Raw genomic sequence first — 24,986 nt, 5'->3', positions numbered from 1 at the left:
ATATTTGAGAAAGTCAATCGGAAAGTAGGTGACACATTTCCTTCACTGTAACTCATAAAATGCCTCTTCTGCAGCAAAATGTCCCAATACATTTGCATGTGCATACATATTGGAGCCAGCTGTTTTTTTTTTTAAAACCCCAAAACTTAGTGTAATGTTCAACTGGTTTCAGAAAGTACAAAATGTGTACAAAAAACAAACAAAAAAACAGCCCTACTGCTGAAAACACTTCTTTAATAAGTTTTGTAATTGTAACATAATAACACATCATAAAATCATTGTAACAGACTCTTCTCAATGTGTAAAAACAAGAATACTGTGCAGAACAACAATGAATGAGGAGAAAATCATCTTCAAGTGTGGTGTTACAACTAAAAGATTATTTCCGTTTTGTCTTTTTTGTGTCACAGTGACCAGCAGGTTATCTGAGAGTTGATGATAAGTCCACAGCAGCAAGAATTCACTGGTCTATTCTTCTTCTCTTTGGATGTAAACACCTGCAGGTTGATTTTTCTGACTGAATCAGTCTCTGAATAACGGATATTTCTGTGTCTGTGTGGTTTTTCCTTGGCACGTCTGGTCCTCCGGCTTCGTTTTGGTGATGAGTGTCAACCAAACAGTAACAACAGCACGATGCAGGCCGAGTTCACTATAATCAAAGGCACTGAGAAAACAAACAAAGGAGAAAGGAAACAAAAAGTGAACAAACTGAAAAATCCTCAACAATCCGTGTATCATTGGTTCTTTCCATTTCAATTGGCAATCAAAAATCAAATAATGAAAAATTGACTGGTTATTTTGTTATTTGTTTTTTTATTATAACACAAAAAATGCTTGTTTTTTCATATTTTAATATTAGGCTCAGATCAAAAATATGAAATGGAAAAACGGGCACCAGGACTGAATTTGATTTTAATATTTAGTTGGTCGGGTTTACGTGACCCGGAAGCAACGAACATCCGGGTAGTTGAGGCAGAGCAATCGAGCAAAGAAAACGGAGGTGCTGATTGGCCGAAGAGGCGCTCTGTGTATCATGAATTCATGATATATTTAATAGTAACAAATTGTAATTTGTTTCATTGAGTATATCAGCTTGATTATTTATGACTTGTTTATGTATACATTTATTGATACATTGTAACTGGGTCTCCTTACTGTTCTCTTTACTAAGAAACATCTAAATATATGACATCACTATATTTTTATTGAGGCATTATTGTGATGTTCCTTTTTCCTGTGGAAGTGGTTTTACTCGCCGATCTATTGGTGATTGTGTTACGTAACTGAGACTTGAGATAATATCAAACATGTTTGATATGATCCAAACCAAGACTAGGAAAAGACTGATATGAAACAGAGCAGATTACTACCTTAAACTAACCATGGAGATGACGGGAGCGCCGTGACTCCAGTAAAACTAGATTTACTAAAGACTTTCAGCTTTTAGTCTGGGACTGAAATCTTTTGGTGTAAACCCAGCATTAGTCTGCTGAATCTGACATTCACTCATTATCTCCTATGATCTGAGGAGACTGAATGACATAAGGAAAGTATCTTTCTAACCTCTCATGACGGTCCGGACTGAGCGGATGAGGGTGAGAATCTGCGCTTTGATTCCTGGATCATCTCCAAAACCTCCAACTCCCTGATCAACTCCCCAGCCGACTGGAGACGGAGGAGGAGGAGGTCCAAAGGGAGGAGAAGGAGGTCCAAGTAGAAAGGAGAAACCATGAAATTAGTAGACAGCATGAAAACAAATGCATGTTTGTATTTGTTTTCAACCCTTTAACATCCATTCCCTCCTTATACACTAGAGGCCAAAAGTTTGGAAGCAACTTAAATGTTCTGTTCATAGTGTCTTTCTTAAAAACCAGTCTGGATTCTTTGTATTTCTGGATGTGTTTACTACATGATCAGACTTTCCCTTTATTGAATTGAACCATTTTCCTCCATTGACCTTTAGGTAAACATTGATGTTATCAGACCATTGGTGAATAAATGTTACCAACAGAAAAGAAGGGCTTAGTTTTAGGGTGGAGGAGATTTGGAAGAGTCACAACTTCAGTGAAAAAGTAAAAAACAAATCACAGTTTGCATTATTCACTTTAGCTCTTTGGCTTTTTTGAGAGTTTGGATACAAAAATCCCCAAAAATATCTCAACTGTGTTCATATCTCTGACAAACTACCACAGAAATGGATCAAACTGTTTGTCAGCCTACTTGCGCAGAGATTGATATTACTTAATTAAGATGTTATGAGACATTTAGAGCTGGAGAAAATCAGATTCTTACTGAAAAATCAGGAAAAGGCAACCATTTATTGATTATTTTAACCAGAACACATAGTCTGAGGGCAAGTTATAGAAGTGCTCTTAATAGAAGGAAATAACTTTTATTTTTTATTCTATTTTATTTTATTTATTTATTTGTATTCTTGTCTCTGTTTATTTTATTTATTTATTTTTACTTCTGAAGAGTATGTATGTTTGGTTACATATATAGGTATAATATTTTTTTTATTATTTTTTATCTGTCTACTTTGTATTTTGAGATACATAAGTTAATACAACTTAAATGACCTTTTTATGTAAGCGTGTACTTGTAATTGTGTATGTTGTCTGTAATGTCGGATATGTTTTATGTTCAAAATGAGGTAAATAAATAAAAAAGAATTGGAAAAAAAAGAAAAAAGAAATGGATCAAACTGAAGCAGCTGAGTAAAGAAACAAGAGTTCAGATTTATACATTAAGGAAAGAAGGAAACACAAAGTCTAAGCAATAAAAACCCAAAGACCTGATAATTAGAGTCAAAATGTGTTCTAATAAGTTATTCTTTATATAATAATCACATTTATTTTGTTATAAAGTGTAGCAATGAAACTATGATTTTTTTTTTGTACAAATTTGATCTTGCTTCCAAACTTTAGGCCTGTAGTGTAAATCCATTCAGTAGCTCAAATAATTAATAAATCATCTGATTCCACACTAAACATTTTACATTTTCTCCCTAGAAATCGCTGCTGGAGTCTCCCAAATGTAAACAGTTAGCTAATAACACACCTAGTTAGCTACTTTTAGCATGCTACACACCATTATTTTAATAAATTCGAAGACGTATATTATAAACAATATGTCAGGATACTTACATTTGCTGAGGAACCTTTCTTCGTGCAACACAGCGACTGCATTAGTGCAGAGAATAGCGGTCTGGATGAGAGAGTAGAGAGTAAACGCCATGCTGGCAACTTCTTCTTCTTCTTCTCCTCCTCCGTCGTCAACCACTCCCTTAGCGACAGCTGCCGTAAACAGGCAGCGGAGGTCGTGAAACAGAAGTAAAGGATGTCCGTGTGAAAGTGGTCCTAAGTGCTTTTTGTCTCTTAAATTAAGGAACTTTTAGTGAATTTAGTCTATATTTTGCACAATTGTATCTCAATTCATTATTGTTATTATTATTATTTTCTTAAATTAAGGAACTTTGAGTTAATTTAGGTTATATTTTGCACAAATGTATCTCAATTTACTATCATTATTATTATCTTTTTTATTATTATCTTTATCATTATTATCTTAAATTAAGGAACTTTTACTTCTTTTAGGTTATATTTTGCACAATTCTATCTCAATGTATTATTATTATTATTATTATTATTATTATTATTATTATTATTATTATTCTCTTAAATTAAGGAACTTTTAGTTCGTTTAGGTTATATTTTGCACAATTGTATCTCAATTTAGTATTCTTATTATTATTATTATTATTATTCTCTTAAATTAAGGAACTTTTACTTAATTTAGGTTATATTTTGCACAATTATATCTCAATGTATTATTATTATTATAGTAATAATAATAATAATAATAATAATAATAATAATAATATACACTTTTTTATCCCGTTATCTCAAAATAACAACTGTCGTTTTCCCGAGGCAACGAGATAATTTTCTCGAGATCTCAAGAAAACAAATGAAATTAACTCGTTATATAAAAATATATGAATGCATGGCCGTTTAGGGCTTCCGTAGATTTCATTTCCATAAAAAGCAAATAAATAGGCCTGAACATGAAACCACATTCTGGTTATTGTATAGACTTTTAATTTACACATAAATAGTAGAGAAACTACAAGAACATATTTAAATACATCTGCATTAACAGTTTATAATGATAACATTTCTCTCAGTAAATGACACCTTTATCCATTCATTCATTGCATTCTATAAACAAGATGGTTGAGTTCTCATTTTTATTCTCTCGCACATACACGTGACTGCACCATCATCCTCCTCCTCATCATCATCATGTTGCTTTCTTTTTCTTTTAACATTATAATAAATAATATTTTCACAATAAGGGTCTTAGGCCCTGGTACTGAAATAAATAAACAAACAAACACATATAGATAGACTGACTGTGAGGTTCAGTATTCTCACTATGACATTTTATACAGTCAGGAGAAATCATTTACAGGAAGATATACAACACTGAGACACTTCAGTCTTTTGCTCCTCGTGGCCCGGACACTCGCTCAGAGAGCAAACAAGTAAACAAGAATTGGCCTTTTTAATGTGGATTGATCAGCTGTTCGATATGTCTAAACTAAATACTGTAGATGTGATGCAGGATGTTGTTTTGAGGTAACTCTTTTGTATAAATAAGAGGTGAAAAATGTATCAGAAATCATTCCCAAATACTAAAATGATGCGTACAAACTGTTCTGCCAGTCTGCTTTTCCCTTCATCTTCAGGTTTAAAACTTTACAAACAAGAAAACTTTTTTTTCATCTCTCCTTTTATTTTGTTCTTCATCTGGCAAGTTAGGGATATCTAACCGACATGGCCGATTATGATACAATAGGTCTATCAGGGCAGCCATGCAGCAGGTGTTTGGTGTCTCTTTGGAGTCGTTTTGTGTTGAATTTTTAATTATTTTGGTCTTTTTGTGGTTATTTTGTGTCACTTTGTGATACTATTATATCTCGTTGTAGTTGTTTTGCCCCTTTTTCGTAACTGTTTTGGTCATTTTGCAGAGTTTTGTGTCTCTTTCTGGTCATTTTATGTGTCTTTGTGGTCATTCTGAGTCTTTTCCTGGTTGGTAAATGTCTCTTTGAGTGACATTTTGTTGACATTTTTAACATTGGGTGCATTTTAAAGTCACCGCCTCCATCTGACCTCTTGGTTATGGTGATTTGTTTTCAGTAACGCTTAATAAGGTCATTAATAACCATTAATTAACAAGTAATAAGGCATTGTTCTCGCTTTAGATCCGGTAGTTGCAAAAAGCATAGTTAACTTAAAGTTAACTTATAATAGATGAGCAATAAAGTATATTTTAATATCAATAAGCAAACAAAATAAGATTAATAAAGGCATGGCAAAGACATAATGGGTGGGTCATGGGTGTTTGTAATGCCATTATTAACACTTATATAAGCTTATAAACACACAATAATGTTAATAAGCATCTTATAAGGCCTTATTACTTGTTAATTAATGGTTATTACAAGGACCTTAATATAGAGTGTTACCTTGTTTTCACATAGAAGTTGTAAAATAAACTAATAAACTAGACACGATGAAGAAAAGAATCGCTTTGCGATCAAATGTTGCCAATATGGTTTGTTTCTCTTTAGGCTTCCCATTAAGTGTTACCACGGCAACAACAACAACAATAGCAACAACAGGCTTAATGTGAAGTCCGTCCTCGTCCACAGTCTTGTGTCTTATGTACATTTGGGCCAGCAGCAGTCCGAGTCGTGGACAATAACACGTCTTACTGATTCTATGAACTCTCTCTCTTCTTGTTCTTCGTCTTTTAAGAGCTCGGAAAAGTTCAGAGTTTTCTCACAAAGTCTATGACGGCCTCTCTGGCGGTTTTCAACAGCCCTAAAATTCACAGCAGACGAGAAAAAGGTTGTAGTTGCTTTGGTCCTGTTTGGGTAAAGCTTTGGAGCAGGAGTCTTTCTGTTTCCTCTGGAATCGGCAGTTTGTGTTCCTTTCACTTTCACAGTCTTTTTAGGGAACAAACTGGACCCGGGGAAAAGGAAACAGGGAGGAAAGTTTGTACCAGCCTGGTAGCAAACTGTCCAAATGTGTTTTTTTACCAGACAAGGTTCAAGTGCAGGGCTATTCACAGAGGCAGAAATAACACTGTCCAAGGAAAACTTAAGAAATGTATTTATATACTTTATAACGTCTTATTCCTTTCTGATCGTGTCTCTCCTATATTTCTCTGTCAGTTTTTTGTGTGACCTTTTTTCTTCTTGAGAAATCCAGGCAGCTTCTCGTCTCACGTGGGACTTTGTTGACTCAGCCTGTGAAGACAATAAATACATAAATAAATAAAAAGTCCTTTTCTCCCTGTCCTGTCCACCTCTGTCATATTATATGTGTTTAAGTATACATTTTGGACGGGTTGATTTTCTTTTAAAAATCACCTTAAGACCTATCTTTTTAGACAGGCATTTGAATGACCACCATGCATTGTACATATTATTTTATTTAAAAAAAATGTTTCATTTTGTTTAAATTGTGTTTAAATTGTGTTTTAACTGTGTTTGATTGTCTTATGTTCCCCTATCTTATTTCTTTCTTTTTATCTTCTGTAAAGCACTTTGTGATTTTATCTGTGAAAAGTGCTATATAAATAAACTTTACTTACTCACTCACTTACTTATTAATTTCGTTGCCATAGTACTTGTTTCTCTGTGCAATGACAATAAAATAAATCTGAATCTGAACTTTAGTGTCGTGTACTGGTTAACACCAGTAAATCTGTATTGTTGTTTTTCTCAGTGTTGATCATTTTGAGCTGGTGAGTGTTGATTCTGGAGTTGTTTTAACACTTGTTACATGTTAACACCTGAGTTAGATTCACTTCAGTTGGAGTTGATTTTCAGATTTTGTGACTTGTATGTTCGGCTAAAGACAGAATGCACTTTTAATGTATCGTAAAACAAAACAATGAATGTTAATTATCACATTAGTGAAAGGGAATAACATGATTTTAGTGTTGAAAATACACTTTAATGTGTCATAAAAAATAACACAATGTATGTTAAAATTCTCTTAAATTAAGGAACTTTTAGTTCATTTAGGTTATATTTTGCACAATTGTATCTCAATGTATTATCATTATTATTTAACAAGATGTATGTTAAAAATTAACACTCAAAGTGAAGAGGATTAACACAATTTCGAGTTAAAAGTGCACTTATGTGGTGTCATAAAACAACACCAAGGGTGTCAAAGATTTAACACTATTAAAGAGTTAAAATATTAACACTTTTTAAAGTGTAATTTAACTCCGTGAGAAGTAGATAAACTCATAAAAAGTGTTAAATTTAACACTCTGTGGCCTGAGTTAAGGGTTAACTAGTGAAAACTTGACACTGTAGCTATTAGAGGAAGTTTGCCAGGCCAGGATAACTTATTTTCAAGCAGCTTAAACACCAAAAAGTAATTCAATTTCTCCATTTGTCATTAAATCACCACCTTAGGGCAAAGAAAACTAGTTTAATTTGCAGATAACGGGCTGGTCTGGCTGCACACTCTCATATCCAGGCTAAATGTAGTCTAGCTTCTGAAAACTATTTCAAAGGCAATTAAACTTTGCTGAACTTACTCGAGCTGCTTTGTGTTAAAAATAATTAAGTGTTTATATCCTCATCTGACATCTTCCCTGTTGTGATATTTTACTAAAAATAAGCTGCATTTTCAAGTTAATTAAGAAACAGTCACCTTTCAGCTACTTGTTGAGATGGGAGCTGATCTTTTCTTTTCTGATGATGTTTGCGTAGGGAATCTGAAAGAAACAACAGATAGAGACGATGTTAGATTCATGCTGATTTACACATACATACATATATAAAATAAAAGCTACACTGCAAAAAAGGTGTTAAACAAAACAAGATCTAGGTCTAAAAACAAGATAAAACAGTAAATCTGAGGGAAATTATCTTGCTGCATGGTAATTACAGTATATAGCTGCATCATAGCTATAGTACATACATTATTTAAAAAAATAATGTCTAGTTTTTAAATGTTCACTGCAAAAAAGGTGTGTCTACAAACAAGATAAAACAGTAAATCTGAGGGAAATTATCTTGCTGCATGGACAGATAATTTACCTTGGCAAGATTTCTTAAATTAAGATTATTAAATCTAGAAATAAGCATGTTGAACACTTAAAATAAGAAATTAACTCTTAAAACAAGATGAATTATCTAACACTTCTAAATCTAAAGTTTTTTTTTTTAAATTTTGGTAAGAAACAAATAATTTGCAGTGCACTCTGCATTATTTTTGTATTTATTCATTTGTTTCCACATTTTCATTTGTTTGTTTATTTAGTTAGGGTTAGGGTTATTTACATTTATTTTTACATTTCCACAATTGTTTTTATATTTTTAATTTATTCATTCATGTTGAAAATGTAAATGAGCAAACATCACTTTTTGATCGATTATGAATTAAATGTATAAATAAATGTATTAAAAATATATAAGTCTATAAATAAATAAATATTTACATGTGGAAATACAAAAATAAATGTGGAAATATATTATAATATAATAACTAAATGTGGGGGGAAAATATTATTAATAATAATAATAATAATAATAATAATAATAATAATAATAAATATATATATATATATATATATATATATATAAATACAATAAATAAATAAAAATTCAATTTTTTTCACATTATTTAATTTAGGTGTGGTTTAATATGGTTTTATCAGATTATTAAGGAATTAAATGTAAAAATGAGTAATTTATAAATATAATAATAAATGTGGAAATGCAAAAATAAATGTGGAAATAACTAAAAAAAATAAATGAAAATGTGGTTTATCAATATATCGATACACTGACTTTTTCATATTATTTTTTTTTTTTACAGTATTTCAAATTGAATTATGTAAAAAGGATTAACAAATTATCACATTCTGGGTTTTTTTTTAGATAACGTCCCAGTGTTTTTGGAATTTGGGTTGTACTTTAAAAAAGGGAAACAAAAAATTCCAGGCGAGACGTGTGAAGTTTATGCGTGATATTCAATCACAAACATAACGCAGCAACATAAATCTATAATTTTGTCGGAGTTCATTTGAATGTCTGTGTGAAATTAATGTGTCATTACTCCGAGACAGATCCATCTGCTGCTTCTAGACACATTAGTCAAATTCTGAATGTTTTTCCTCTGCGTGCACGTGCACTTTACTGTGCACGTGCACGCTTATAAATGAGCCTGGATGCCTTCATGGTGACATGAATGCAGCGTGCTCTTTTGTGTGTTTTGGTGCAGCGTGCGCGGTTTGTGCATACGAGCGTGTACAGTTGTTGCATGTGTCAGAAAGCAAAGACAAACAGTCTGTCAGCCTGTCTGCCAGCTGCTCCGCTGATTGATGTGGACGGAAACAGTCAGACGGCTGCAGAGGAACTTCTCACCCGTGAAAGACAAACTAGGTGATTGGCTCCGTCGTTTGATGGACAAATAAGCAATAGGAGAAGAGTCCGGTCGGGTTCTATTGATTACTTGATTTATTCTTCTTTTGTTTCCTGCTCTAGTTTTATATTTATACCGACACTGCCCTACAAAGTCTAACTGCAGTAAGTACATTTATGGCTAAAAATGAACTCCTTGATTTCTGTTTCATCTTGTGACAAAGTTTTAGATTTCAATTTTGCTTTATTTCAGATAAATAATTATATAAAAAACACAAAATCCAACTTAAACCCAAAGCAGTAATTGCACTTACCACAGTCTGCTTTGGATATATATACTTATTCAAACATAAAAATAATAGAAATTATCGGTTTATTTGAAAGAGAAATTATAATTTACATAGCGATGAAGTAAAAAAGTGTGATAAATGATATTAAGACTAAAATATAACATTACTTTATAATATTAAGTCTAAAATACACAAATCTTAGAATCGAGTTGTTAAACACTTTTAAATACACCAAAAACAAAATCTATTTGAAAATGTTTATTCAGTGAAAAACAAAATATAAAATCTGAAAGAAGACAACAACATAACTATTTTGAAAGAGTTTTCATTTTTATTTAATTCATTTAATTAATTTATTTATTTATTTGGGGTGGGGGGGGGGGGCTACATTGCAACTCTGTAATTTAATTAAATTATTTTTCCTTTTTTTCCCACAATTTTATCAGTGTTTTTGTTCATTTTCGTATGTGTATATGTGACTGATTACATATACATTTATGTATAAAAAAATAAGAAAAGGATAATTTAATTGTATTCCTGTAATTGGAAATATTTCTTATTGTATTTTTCAATAAAAATATTTTTGGAAAAAAACCATAAAAGCTGCATCATTATTAGAACATTTTACAGCAAAACCAGAGTTACTACAGTAACTACATTTTTGGGGTCAAAGGTCAAATAAATCATCATGATTTTTTAGCATAAAAATGACATCATCAGTACATGTAAAAATAAGTGTTATATCACATTCCTATAACTCAATTAGCTGGCCAATTAAAAAACTTTAAAGCAGTTTTTCCTCAGTTTTACCCTTTTCTAGTTACTGCAGTTAGACTTTGTATGCAGTCTATTGTAGTGTTAATTGGGTTATTATTGTCCCATTTCTTCATGCATTTTTGATTTCCTCTTTTCCTTATCAAACTGTGTAACTATATATTTGACTGAAAAGTGCTTCATAATTAGTCTTAATTATATTCTCTCTCAAAAATGATTACCAAGATTGTTTTTTTTCTTTCCAGAGCGAACAGTGAGGCTGTTTTTTCATCTAAAAGAGGGTGTTTTATTTGTCGTTTAATGGCGTAGGGATGATATTTATTTTCCATCAGTGGTTATCACTGATTGTGTCATTAGAAGTCTTACCATCTGTAACTGTTGGACCATCTCTTCTCTGTAGGCGAGCTCTCGTTTCATCTGGTCCTGGAAATTATCTGAAATTAGCGCAACAATCTATGATTAGCCTGAGCGGTGCTGTTATTTGTGTAAACTGATCAAGTGTTAGACATTATAACACAGCTGATGAAGGATGAAGGTTAACCCATAAGAACCAATGGTGACACGGGTGTCACAAACACTTCTATAATATATAAAATCTTCTATAATCTCCCATAATCAGCTTTATGTGAAAAATGTGGCTATGACTGGAAACAGAAATGTGAAAAAGTTCATTTTAAAAAGATTTTTTATTGTTACTTGGCTAAGTTAAAACCCATTTAACAATTCTAATCTGTTAAAATGGTGTCCTTTATTGCATTTAACCTGTTTTGACCATATTTCCTGAACAAATTAATATATAAAACAGTTTACTTTTAACCTAAAATCATCATGGAAAACATGATGTGACGTATATGTAACAATAACAAATATTAGTAATAGGGCACTCTATTATTTTTGCTGTTTAAACAAATCTGGAAAGGAATTTGTTGCACGATTAATGTCACAATTTTGATATATATATGTTGTTAAGATGCAGAGAAAAAAGGCAAATTTGTGTTTCTGTAAGCAGAAAAGGTGTCGAGTTTATTAATTTTAAAATAATAAATACCATAAACACTGTAACATATATGTCACATCATGGATCTTTGACATTTAAGGGTAGTTTTCCTTTAATTTTCCTTTAAGGATAAATGGGTTTTTCTGGGTTCTTATGGGTTAAATTGGGGGGAAGAGAAATGTAAGAGAGGGGGAGGAACTTTGGAAAAGACAAGAGAAGGAGAAGTTGCCCTTCAGAGAACTGGAAAGGAAAGCGAGGTGAGTAATAATAATTTAAAAAAATAAAAAAACAGACTTACGGAAGACAGGAAATGGCGAGGTGCCCTTCAGAGCGTGAAACTCCTGCTCCAGTCTCCTCCTGAAGTCGATCTGCTCCAGCAGAACCTTCTGCAGCTCCTCTGCCGAACCAGGAAGGAGAAATAAAAATATGAAAGAGAGCAAATACAGTGAAATATATCGTTATTGTGTTATATCTTATAGTCAATCCAGCTGAGAGGACTGTACTGCAAAAAAGGTGTGTCTAAAATCAAGATAAAAACACTAAAACTGAGGAAAATGATCTTGCTGCATGGACAGATAATTTACCTTGACAAGATTTCTTAAATTAAGATTGTTAAATCTAGAAATAAGCATGTTGAACACTTAAAATAAGAAATTAACTCTTAAAACAAGATAAATTAAAGCTGCAAGCAGCGATGAACTGGCCCGAGCAGAGTGACCTGATGATTATTTGTTTTTCTTATCAAGATAAAAAAAAAGTGTCTTTTTTGGTGTTTTTTTGTTTTGTTTTTTTGTCATTTTATGTCTTTTTGTGATTTTTTTGGTCATTTTGTGTCCAACATCTTCTTTTGGTCACAAAATGACCAAAAAAAGACAAAAAATGTACAAAAGAGATAAAATTAAAGCTGCAAGCAGTGATGAACTGGCCCAAGCAGAGTGCACTGACAATTATTTGATTCTTACAAATATAAAAAAAAAAAGTTTTGTGTCTTTTTTTGTGTGGTGATTTTACGTCTTTTGTTTCTTTTTTTGTCATTTTATGTCTTTTTGTGTCTTTTTTTTGGGTGATTTTATGTCTTTTGTGTCTTTTTTTTGGTCATTTTGTGTCTTTCAACATCTTCTTTTGGTCACAAAATGACCAAAAAAGACGAAAAATATACAAAAGAGATAAAATTAAAGCTGCCAGCAGCGATGAACTGGCCCGAGCAGAGTGACCTGATGATTATTTGGTTCTTACCAAGATAAAAAAAACAACTTTAGATTTAGAAGTGTTAGATAATTTATCTTGTTTAAAGAGTTAATTTCTCATTTTAAGTGTTCAACATGCTTTCTAGATTTAACTATCTTAATTTAAGAAATCTTGTCAAGTGAAATTATCTGATAATTTCCCTCAGATTGACTGTTTTTATCTGGTTTTAGAAACACCTTTTCTTTGCAGTGTGGGACTGTTTACCTACAATCTGTGTTACACAAATGAACAATCTTTACCTTTTTCCATGTTCTCTACGTCCTTCTTTAGCGGCACAGGAGAGGCAGCACCTTGGTTCTGATCACCTGTAAAACATGGAGAGAGTTAACTCTATGGAGTTTTGGGCTATTTTGTCCATTATTGAATCCTTTTCGTCCTGCCTGTATACACCACTTAAAAAATGTTTAAGTGCCATGTTGGTCTATTTTTTTCTTCAGCACAACCTCACCTATATGACCTGATAATAATTGATTTTTATTCTGACTTACTGGATCAACATTTTGAACCAAAAAGAAACGTTTTTGTGTATTTTTTAGTCATTTTGTGACTTTTTGTGTCTTTTTTGTGCCTTTTTTGGTCATTTTGTGTCTTTTTTTAGTCATTTTGTGTCTTTTTTTGGTTATTTTGTTTCTTTTTTTTAGTCATTTTGTGTCTTTTTTTGGTTATTTTGTTTCTTTTTTTAGTCATTTTGTGTCTTTTTTGTGGCTTTTTTCAGTCATTGTGTGTCTTTTGTGTCTTTCAGTGTCTTTTTGTGCCTTTTTTGGTCATTTTGTGTGTCTTTTTTAGTTATTTTGCGTCTTTTTTGTCATTTTGTGTCTTTTTTTAGTCATTTTGTGTCTTTTTTTGGTCATTTTGTTTCTTGTTTTAGTCATTTTGTGTCTTTTTTAGTCATTTTGTTTCTTGTTTTAGTCATTTTGTGTCTTTTTTTAGTCATTTTGTGTCTTTTTTTGGTCATTTTGTTTCTTGTTTTAGTCATTTTGTGTCTTTTTTAGTCATTTTGTTTCTTTTTTAGTCATTTTGTGTCTCTTTGTGTCTTTTTTTAGTCTTTTTTTTTTTTTTTTGTCATTTTGTGTCTTTTTTGTCCTTTAGTCCAACATAAAATGTGATTTTGAATCTTTTTTTTACTTTCAAAACACTATCATGCTCAATAAAGAATTTTAAATGTTGCAAATGTGAACAAAGGAGTCAAATCTAACATATAAGAGGGTTCCATCCAGTTCTATCATTTTATACTAAATATATTTGAGCTTGTCTCCAGTTTTACTTGGTATATCATCATCAAACTGAAACTGGCCTCATGGAGTTTACAGCCAGAACTTTAGAGGTAAATTTACAGTAGGGCTCCACGCTGCTTTGTTTTCTAGTCTGGATGGAGGCAACAAGTCTTTTCGAGACTCCAGAGGGTTAATTTAAATTTTTCTTAATGTCAGACAAACCTACAGTACATCAGTTATATATGGAGGCGACAACAGTTATTTTTACCACATCAGACAGTATATTTCATATGCAAAATGTATCAGAGTCACATAATCATATCCTGTCTGAATATATATTTATGCGTCCTTTATTTAAAGCCTCTTCCTCTCTCTAACTGCTCCGTCAGTCTGTGGAGGAGAACTGTAATTCACTCTTTGGCCTCTAGGTGTCAGTGTAAGTTAGCGGGAACAGTTTGACAGCTCTTTACTGCTCTCGCTCTCCCTGACATCTTCAATCTCTGCTTGCTGTTAGATCATATTGCTTTCTATTAAGAAAACAAAAGGAGTCCTCTTGCATTCAGAAATGAGAGAAAATCAATATTGTGGCTTGTAGAACTGAAGCGAAGGCCTGTGCTGTAAAAAAAAAAAAAAGCCATTCCACTAAATTTGCTTTTAAAAAGAAGAAGAAAAAAAGAGCAAGCTTGCAGGTAACTGTATAATTGTCTGTAATTGCATTATTTTGTTACTAATGCTATTTCTTTTTTTACCTTTATTCGTGGTTAGGGCTTCAACTAACGATTATTTTCATTATTGACTAGTTGTTTGGTCAATAAAATGTTTAAAAATATCAATCAGTGTTTCCCAAACCACAAGATGACGTTCTTAAAATCTCGTTTTGTCCACAAACCAAAGAGATATTCAGTCATAAAGGAACAAAGAAACCAGAAATATTCACATTGAAGAAGCTGAAATCAGAGAATTTGGACTTTAAAAAAAACTGCTAAAAACAATAATTCGATTATCAAAATAGTTGACGATTAATTAAATAATGGACTATTGTTCTATTAATTGAATAATTGTTATCTTAATCTAGTAGTGGTTATAAAATCTGCACAAGGACGGAGCAACTGTAATGTAAAACAGCATTTCACATACTGTAAATTTAATCTGTGTACTTTTTTTTAAAGCTTCTGACTGCTGGAGGAAATCTACTTGTTGCTTTAAAACTGTGAAGTCCAGGAGATTTTGGTTGAAATTTGTCAGCTTCATATGCATTAATTTCTGTCTCTGTTTATCATCTTTCAGTCAGATTTTTCATTTTATTTTAATTAACAAAGTATAAAGCTGCCAGGAACCCAAAATAAAAGCAAAAGACACAGGTGTCTATGGGAATGTACCATTTTCTAAAACCATTTTTATACAGAAAACAGCAGAAATAATAATAAATAATAAAACTATGAAACAGTCTATTTGCATGTAAATTAAAAAAAGTAATAGTTTTCATTGTAGAAAGAAAATTCACATTTTAAAAATGGTCTAGAAACATAAATGGCACACTTGCCAAACTTGATATTCTTGACGATATTAGGAAATACTTAAAAAGATATAGAAAATATGATTTTTTTTAGTCTGTATAAATAATTAAAAATCTAAAATGTAGTTTGAAGTGCAAATCTCAACAGTTGCCAAATACAAAAAAATTTACTCTTGACACTTGAGTATGAGAAAATAATAAAAATAACCATTTAGGGGTTCCGTTTTTTAATTAAATTTTGTAAATGAGAATAAAGGTTCTTGTATGTTTTATTTAAGGCATCTTATTTTGACAGTCTTCTTGTTTAATTCTGTGGTGGATTCTCTTAACACACTGTGCTCTTATTTTGAAAGCTGCATGTGTTTAGTGACAGGGAGTAAGTAGCTTTTTGTGATTAAAACAACTTTAACCACTACATCAAGAAGTAAGAACGTTGCCAATATCATGATTTGCATTTTTATTAACCATAAAAAAAATATACCGATATTATTGTGAACGATACGATATGGCACACCCCTAGTACATATCATATATAAATAAAGTTATTACTGTAAATAAAACATGTTTTTTCAATAAATAGATGGACTCCAGAGGGTTAAACCAACATGCTGTTTTTTCAAATCTAACCAGTTTGAAAGAATCCATATTGTGAGTTGAGTTTATGTTTGTGCCGACGTCTGAATTGTGACAATGAGGCATCGTGCGCCTTAAATGAAGCGATCCAACAAACTCGATATGTATATTCTCCTCCAGTCATTTCATATCGAGGCTCCTTAAGCCTCCCCATGTTTCTCTCTCTCTTTTTCTCTCATTTAGAGCAGAGAGAGCTCTCCTCTTCTCCTCTCTTCTTCTCCTCTTTTCTCCTTTCCTCTCCTCTCTCTGTCTCATTTGACAAGCAAATTTGCAGACAGTGCCCGAGGATAACAACCTCGTTTGACAGTCAATTAACCGTGAATAGTCAAAGCCAAGGCGGTTTGCATTACATAAATGGAAAATTAGATTATTTTTTCTCCCTAGAAACAGAGGGAGAGTTTAAAGACAGTGGAGAGGAAGGAGGAGGGGGGGACTCGGAGGAATCAGGCCTTCTAATCACGTAGAGCTTCCCACCGCCCAGGGAGACGTTTGGCAATCAGGGGAAAGGTGGTCTCATTTAATTTGTTTCGTGTAATTTTTCGAAATACATTATACATTATGCGCAGGGATCATTACGGTGTGTGTGTGTGGGGGTTGAGGGAAGGGGGGGGGGGGGGGGGTAGATATAAATGTTGGCACAGATGTCATAAAGCACTTTTAATGTCTTCCTGACAGATATAAAAAGGCAATAAGCTGTGATCTTTTTCAAACGGGAAAGGGGTTTTTTTGCGCTGAGGAGGGGAAAAAAAAGGCAATTATGTCGGCAGCGATATGGGTCTAGGATGGAGATTGCCAGCGCGGCTGCTTATCTCTGAGCTGATGTTTTCTTGTTGAACTATAACGGCCCCCCTAAGAGTAACGGCCCCGGCGACAACGGCGCTAAAGAGAGCAGCCGTGGCAGAGCGGCGGCATGCAGGAGCTCAGCAGCTTTCCTCTGCTGTTTCATCTCCTTGTATTTATATGAATCCCTTAACTCACAGAGACGGAGAGGAGGAGGAGGAGGAGGAGGAGGAGGTGCAGACTGAGGAGTCTTCTCCGACTGATTTAACTATTCTCACTCTCATCTGTGTAATTAGGGAAGAAAAACCATTGTGACATATGCGTAAAAACAACAAAAAAAAAGGTTTAACCCATTTAAGTTGGGAAAAGCTGATACGTCGTTTTGTAGAATTTGGAGTTTTTTCCACCTATTTTCAGTCTCTTGGCCAATGAAATGCATCAGAATACATGTGGGAGTGTCAACATGGGACTTTTCCAGAACTTGACAGAACTGAAATCATCACCAAAAAAGGACACAAAATGAGCAAAAAAGACACAAAACGACTAAAAAAGACACAACATGACAAAAAAAAAGACACAAAAAGACACAAAACGACTAAAAAAGACACAAAATGACCAAAAAAAAGACACAAAATGACAAAAAAAGACACAAACAGACAAAAAAAGACAAAAAAAGACAAAAAAAAGACACAAAATGATTAAAAAAAGGCAGAAAATGACTAAAAAAACACACAAAATGACTAAAAAGACACAAAATGACCAAAAAAAGACACAAAAAGACACAAAATGACCAAAAAAGACATAAAACGACTAAAAAAAGACACAAAATGATTAAAAAAAGACACAAAATGACAAAAAAAAGACACAAAATGACCAAAAAAGATACAAAACGACCAAAAAAAGACACAAAATGACCAGAAATAGACACAAAATGACTAAAAAAAAGACACAAAATCATGGCGGAAGACGCCTAAAAACTTCAGGTTTTAGGGGAAGTGTACAAAAACATTTTTAATTATTATTTCCTGACGTTTTGATTTCATTATGTTGATTTTATGATTCTATTTTTAATTTATTTTATCTTATTGCATTTTACTGTTCTATTGTTTACAACATCTCTTTGTATTGTGTTACCTATGTATTGTTTGTGCAGCACTTTGGAAACCTTGTGTTTGCTAAAATTAAAAAAAATATTTAAATAAATAAAGTGGATTGGATTAAGACCTCAGATTTTTTCCTGTGATGTGAGATACAAAAATTACACTCGAGACATTTAAATTAACCTTTCCATCCTAATAATTACACATTTCAGTGTACATAATATTGCATTTTAGTATTCTGGTGAGTTTTCTTAATTGATTAAGTTGTTGTTATAACATCTAAAGCTGCTCTGCAACCACAAAAACACATAAACAAGTATCGGTACCTGAGCTTTCCCTCCAGTAGTCGGGCGCCGACGTCTCACTCTCCGCTACAAAGAAACTATTCTGCTCTTTGTTTTCATCTGAGAGAGAAAACGAGACGGAGACACAGACAGGAAGAGAGTTTCAGTAAGGCCCATTGGTTGAGCTGGTTATCCGGACACATGGAGATAACTAAGTGTGCGCATGGTGTGTGTCCTTTGTGCAAACACACACACACACACACACACACACACACAAGACATTTTCTCCAGCGGAAAAAAAAAGGGTCCGAGTGGGAGATGAGAGGAGCAAATGAAACGTCACAGGAATATGAGCCTCGCAGGGACACAGAGGCACTATAAAACCACTCACTCAGACACTAAATGAAACAAAGATGCTATAATACAACTGAGTCAGACGTCTGATGAAACAGATAGTGTGTAACAGTTTGCTGAAATAGATGGTGTAATGCTATTTGATGAAACGGTGTAAAAACCTGTTCAAACATTTGATGAAACCAACACGTTGTAAAACAACTGTAGGGTGAAAGATGGAGTGAAAAAAAACAAACCGCAGAGAAAACAAAGTGGGTTTTTTTTTTTAGATTATTGTACTCTATTTGTAGTTTATTATATATGACAGAGAAACTGTTGTTTGTTTCTTGCAAATGCTTAATAGTGAAATATGTATTTTAACTTTTAAAAGAAGAGTTTTTCTACAGTGTGAAAAGGTGATTTACACAAAACTGATGTGATTTTTTTTACAAATTATACTTATAAAGCAAACATGTCAAACAGTATTTCTAAAAACTATTCATCTCCATCCAGCATGCAATCTACAGTTTTATATTTATTTATTTTTAATTATATTTAATTGAAACAGGTTTTTCTTTTTAAATAAAAGATGAAAATGTCTTTGCTCACCAGAAATGCTGGAGTTGTCTTTGGTTGCGTACACAGGTAGTCCTTCATCTCTATTTTTGTGAACCTGTAAAAAAAATAAAAAATATAAATATATATAGCGGTTAGGATATCATATCATGTCATGCATCATCAAAAAAAGCATTAAAACAGAGCAGAACATAAGTCCTATAAGGCAGAGTAATGGCTTTGTTAATTTTGATTCTTTGAAATTATGGTTATTGTTAATATAAACATGGGTTTCCTTTTTTTATTCTTAACATATTTTCCATTTAATGAAATCCATCTTATAATGACTTGGATTTTTTGTTGTTGTAAAGAATGTAATTTATTTCTTGTTGGCGTTTTGTTATTTATCAACCAGTTGTAGCATCAACTTGTAACGGTCCAATTTGAAGCACATGGTCGACTTTTTTTTTTTATTCCTGCTCGTCTCTTTGCAGTATTTTACTAAATTAATGATTTAACTTCTATGCTCCTCACTCATAACTCGACTCCCCGCTCTCTCCCTCTGGTTAATGTGGGAGTCGACAGGTTAAAGATTAGAGTTGCCCTAACAGGCTGGGGTGACAGAGGGAGAACAAACACAGCGTGGCCATTAAACAATCCACACCTGGGCCTATTAGCCGGGATCAGAACGGGGTGACTGTTTCAATTTCTAGAGGGAGAAACCAGCCGATCAATCTGCTTATGCAGATCACATCACTGCCTGACTGCAGCACCATTTAAATAATAATTAGCTAAAGTGGCCTGGGGGGGATATTTACGTTTTTGTAAGCCGGGTCCTCTCGGTGAGGAGGGGTGGAGCTGGAGAGAGGCAGGCTGGCGGTCGGGGAGGCCGGCAGGCTGCAGGGGGACTCCTGCTGGACGGCGTCCGAGGAGGAGCGAGGGGAGGCGTTGGCGTACGCGGCGCCACTCCCTCTCTCCTTCCCCCGCTCCTCTCCGTGGCTGTCGCTCAACGCGGCGAGGTACAGGTTGGTTTGAGTCTGTGGCGGCGGCCTGCTTGTGATGAAGCCCCCCCCCTCCTCCTCGTCCTCCTGTTTCGACGACTCCACGTCCACCTCCCCCTCCTCCTCGCTCTCCGCTCCCTCCGCCTCCTCTCCGTCGCCGCCGCTTTCGCTCCCGTAGCTGCAGCTGCTGCTGGGCGACAGCCGGTGGTGGCGGTCCGACCTGGACACCGCCACCACCCCGAAGTCCTCCTCTGCGGCCCCGGCGACTCCTCCTCCCCCGTTGCTATGGAGCTTGGCGATGCTCTCCGCGTCCTTGACGACGGGTCGGAAGGCCGAGCCGTAGCTGGGCTTCCTGGTCTGCAGGGTCGGGGCGTCCAGGAGTTTGAGCCAGCCTTCTGATGATGTCACGGGGCGGTGCTCGGGGGCCACGGTCGTGCACTCTGGGTCAAACAGCCCGGCTCTGGGGGTGGCGGCCCCATTGCCGGGCGCCATGGTTGCCGTGACACTATTCCCGTTGCCGGCGACAGCTCCGGGCTCGCTGGGGTGGTCTGAGAGATCCAGGAAGGCCTGCCTCAGAGACGGGTTGTCCGCCAGGGAGGAGAGCGCGCTGGGCTGGGGCTGCAGGTAGGTCGGGACCGGGATTCCTCCGGCGGCCCTCGGGGGCCAAAACATGCAGAAAGGAGGGTAAAACGTGTCTTTGCGTCCGGGCCATAAAAGACCCGACAACCCCGCTCCTTTCTGCCCCGCCGACACGTCGCTGTCGTCTTTTTTCTGCTGGCAGAGGCCGAACGCCGGGAAGGGGTACGGCGAGGGGAAGAGCGACGTGGGAGGGAACTTCTGCAGCATGCCGAAGCCTTTGCTGGGGACGGGGATGACGGGGTAGCTGCGTGGCGTCTTACGGGGAGACAGACTGCCTCCGTCCAGGTCGTCCTCGTCTTCGAAGCGGGATCTTTTCTGAGCGCCGAGGTCGGGTCCCATCATGTGAGGCACCACAGAACCTGGCAGGGTCTTCATAGAACCCATAGAGCCACAATGGGAAGAAGAAGGCAGCGCTCTCTTCCGGCTGCCTCCGTTGAACATCGCTTTCACGTCTTCCCACGCGTACACCAACTCGTCCGCCGGGTGTTTGTCGGAGAGTTTGAGGTGTCGTCGCCAGGAGTTGAAGTTGGCGGCGTCCGGCTGCGTGTACTTGGCGTCCGGCGTGCGGTGCGAGTGGAAAATGAACTTATTCGGGGAGAAGTACATGTTGCACAAGGAGCACTTGATGCACTTGGCCCTGGAGCTGTTGTAGCGTGCAGGGATGAAGTTGCCACGGCAACCCCAGGCGCACTCGTGCGTCACGTCGAAGGCGAAGTTGTCGGGGAGTTTCGGCGGCGCGTTCTCCCCCAGGAAGGACTTGCAGAGGCGCTCGGCTTCTCGCTTGGTGATCATGCCGCAGCGGCGTGACGAGATGGGCATGGCGCCGGCGCGGCGAAGGATCTCCAGCTGGACCGGCGTGCACTGGACGCAGGTGATGCCCAGCGCCACGCGGCGGTTGTGGATCTCATTGTAGCTGTAGTTCTTGAGCAGCGTGTTGGAGATCTGCGCCAGGCAGAGCCTCTCGTTGTTGTCGATGACCAGCGAGACGATGGGGACGCCGTACAGGATGACCTGGCCCACCTGGTTGGGCTTGAGCGGCGAGGAGGAGGAAGGAGACGGCGAGGATAAAGAGGAGGAAGAGGAGTGGTGGTGGGCGGGTCTGGGGGGGGTCAGGGGCTCCTGCTGGTACGGGCCTGTTGAGCTCGTCATTATGATGTCATTAGCGCCCGAAAGATGGCTTTTGTCCATTCTTGGAGAAAAAACGATTTGTAGAATGACCTGCAGGAAAAGAAACGGAGGAAGAAAGATTCACTTGTTATTCACTTATTGATGCACTAACAGCTCTTATTGCACCGGTGTCTGATCTGCTAAACTGTGAAGAGAAATTGGAAAGATTTCTGATAACACAAAGTCATTTTGAAGTTAGTTGCAATATAAATATTGCAATGTTCTTTTTTTGTCAAATGTTGAACTGGGTCTTTTGTATCTTTTTCTAAGATGAGCAGTCACCTAAATGTACATTCTTCCTGTAAGTCGCTTTGGATAAAAGCATCTGCTAAATGACTAAATGTAAATGTAAATGTATTTATTATTATCTTTTTAAAAACATAAAATATTCCTCAATTACACACACACACATCATGTTTGTGTGTTGATTGATGATTTCTAGATAAATCACATAGAATAGGCTATAATTTCACCATGGAAGTGTGCACAAAAATACTTTGATGGTGTGTAGAATTTGACAAAAAAAAAGAAGAAGAGAAGAAAAAGGACATATTAAAATATTATATTTAATTTAATGCAATTAATTTAAATTTAACTAATACCCACCAAAATGTATTTTCTTTCTTTAAGGAACTGGATACACTTTAAAACACTTCAATTACACAACAAAATACATATTTTTGATTTGTCATGTGAACTTAGAAAAGTATTAAATCAAAGCAAAATTATAAGCTAAATGAAGAAATACTGAATTAACATGTTGGCAGCAAATACAAGTATGTTTTTTTGTAGTTCCTCTGCATCAGAAACATCACTAAATAAATGTATTTGATCGAAAATGAAACAGCTCTAAATTAAATAAGTGTTTGTCCGCGTGTGTGTTTAACACTTGTTGGCCAATGAACAAATATAAAAGAAGATAACACACTATTACATCCATATCACTATATCTATCATTATCCACATTTACACCAAAACATAAAGGCACAATTTATATTTGAATTTTGTGTTGTGACATATTTTAGTATTTGAATTATTCTAGATTGTGATACCATAATTCTTGACTACCACTTAAATAAAAGGAAACACACAGACAGCATGAACAGAATTTTAAGGTAGTTTAAGAGGCTTTTTTTAATCCTTTCTTTTTTTGTTGTTGCAAAAATCAGTTACAGTTTTGTTCAACTATTTTTTCATTCTCATTTTCCTATAACAAGTTTGAATTTGGCTCTTTGATGTGGAGTCACATTTAGGTGGCACACTGTCTAAATATCTATATATCATAAAAATCATTATCACAGGATTTACTGTGAAGAAAAGTACATTTAACTGGACTTTTTCATGTAATGTGTGACATTAAAAATAATTGTGCTATTATTTAAACAACAAATTGTATAATACAAAGCACACTTTTCACTTTGTAATAAATAAATAATGCTTAGTGGTGAATAAGTTTTATTATTTCGAAAAATAGGCCTAAGTTTTTCATAAAGGTAATATCTTTATTTCTAGATTTTAGAAATGATATTGTTACCTACGACACATCAGTATTAAAAGTATTTTCTTCTTGAAGAACAAAAAACATACTAACAGAAACAGAAAAAAACATTTCATTATTTTTAAAAATTAATAATTTCAGGAAATGTTAGTTTGAACAAATAACATGTTAATATATTTATGATTATACTGCAAGAAAGCGCATCACGACAACAGCAAAATAAAATAAAAAACAGAATTACAGGGTGTTTGTATTAAACAGAACGGCGTCGTTTTGAATTGGAACAATTTATTACAGCGCAATAAAAACTAATATGGTGGAATTATGAGGGTAAAACAACAAACGGAGCAGTACGCGAGAGCAAATAAAACCACCGAGCAGATATTACTCTAACTTATTGAACATAATATAATTTAAATATGTAGAATTTCAGTTCAGACGTTCAGAAGTTTAATTGCAAAGTAAAAGTAAGACATTGTTAAACGAGAACAGGCTTCGTGTTTATCATTGGAAGAATATTAAAGGCAGACATATTAATTTATAGAGTAACAAAAAAGCGACAATAAAAACAACAAGCCTACAGTAATAATATTAATAATAATAACAACAAGATAATAAATATAATAGCCTAATAGTGTACGAACCTGGCCCACATTCATTTTAAACTAAGTAACGGAATGCTCCACATTTCCCATCATGCATTTATCGTCTTAAAATCACTTTTAAAGTCCGTCCCAGTTTTAATAAAGTGCGTATAAGATAGTCTTTTTTTTTCCAGCCAACATTTTTCGCTCTAACTTTACAGCAGCTCTTACCTCTGACTCCCGACAATACTCCCCAAAACGGTCACTGCGTCCAAAAATAATCCCGTCGCGACAGAAATCGATTTATCCTACATATCTCGACAAAAAGAAACTCATTTTAATCACGCACACGGACACATTTCACCGAGTTATATCCGTTAAAAACATGGACTCGGTGCAGTCGACCGCGCGCTCTCAGATGTGAGTAAACTGCGGCGCTCGCGCCGGTTTTATTCGCTTTTCAGAGACACCACGCGCCCTAATCCTCTCTCTCCTCTCTCTCTCTCTCTCTCTCTCTCTCTCTCTCTCTCTCTCTCTCTCTCTCTCTCTCTCTCTCTCTCTCTCTCTCTCACCACGCGCACCTGCCTCGTTTTTGATTGGCGTGCAGCGCGAGCTCAGCCCACCATCCAAGACACACACATAGCCTACAAACACTTTCACACACACATACACACGCGCACAGTTTCACACACACACGCCCACGCACACACTTTATGCCTCCTCTCCTTCACATCCCGCCAAACAGCCAAAATGACCTTTTTTTTCCTAACTGCCATTCAAACACCGAACAAGTGCAAACACGTCCCAGCAGCTCACAGGTAGACTGCTAAATCGGTGTCGCAGCGGAGGACGCGGGTTCGAATCCAGGCCGACCCGTCTCTCTGTCACTATCTAATAAAAAGAGAAAAAAGACCCG

The 24,986-nt window shown here is 35.5% G+C and overlaps 2 protein-coding genes across 2 annotated transcripts; both read right to left on the bottom strand.

The window, feature by feature from the left end:
• Positions 1–217: 217 nt before the first annotated feature.
• On the bottom strand, positions 218–3,283 carry ier3ip1 (immediate early response 3 interacting protein 1). The gene is made up of 3 exons (XM_059358267.1): positions 3,147–3,283; positions 1,564–1,665; positions 218–664 (listed from the first exon to the last, which is right to left on the bottom strand). The coding sequence occupies exons 1-3, from the start codon at positions 3,235–3,237 to the stop codon at positions 609–611; spliced, it is 249 nt and encodes an 82-aa protein (XP_059214250.1). The 5' UTR covers positions 3,238–3,283; the 3' UTR covers positions 218–608.
• A 2,225-nt stretch (positions 3,284–5,508) lies between these two features.
• On the bottom strand, positions 5,509–24,518 carry skor2 (SKI family transcriptional corepressor 2). The gene is made up of 9 exons (XM_059358219.1): positions 24,302–24,518; positions 20,000–22,039; positions 19,236–19,299; positions 18,336–18,413; positions 13,006–13,071; positions 11,817–11,915; positions 10,888–10,955; positions 7,743–7,806; positions 5,509–6,316 (listed from the first exon to the last, which is right to left on the bottom strand). The coding sequence occupies exons 2-8, from the start codon at positions 22,007–22,009 to the stop codon at positions 7,750–7,752; spliced, it is 2,442 nt and encodes an 813-aa protein (XP_059214202.1). The 5' UTR covers positions 22,010–22,039; positions 24,302–24,518; the 3' UTR covers positions 5,509–6,316; positions 7,743–7,749.
• Between the last annotated feature and the right edge of the window lie 468 nt (positions 24,519–24,986).

Source organism: Centropristis striata, chromosome 19, assembly GCF_030273125.1.
Source record: "Centropristis striata isolate RG_2023a ecotype Rhode Island chromosome 19, C.striata_1.0, whole genome shotgun sequence".
NCBI classification, from domain to species: domain Eukaryota; kingdom Metazoa; phylum Chordata; class Actinopteri; order Perciformes; family Serranidae; genus Centropristis; species Centropristis striata.
Note: the sequence above shows the minus strand (reverse complement) of the source record. Positions and strands in the feature narration are given on the sequence as shown.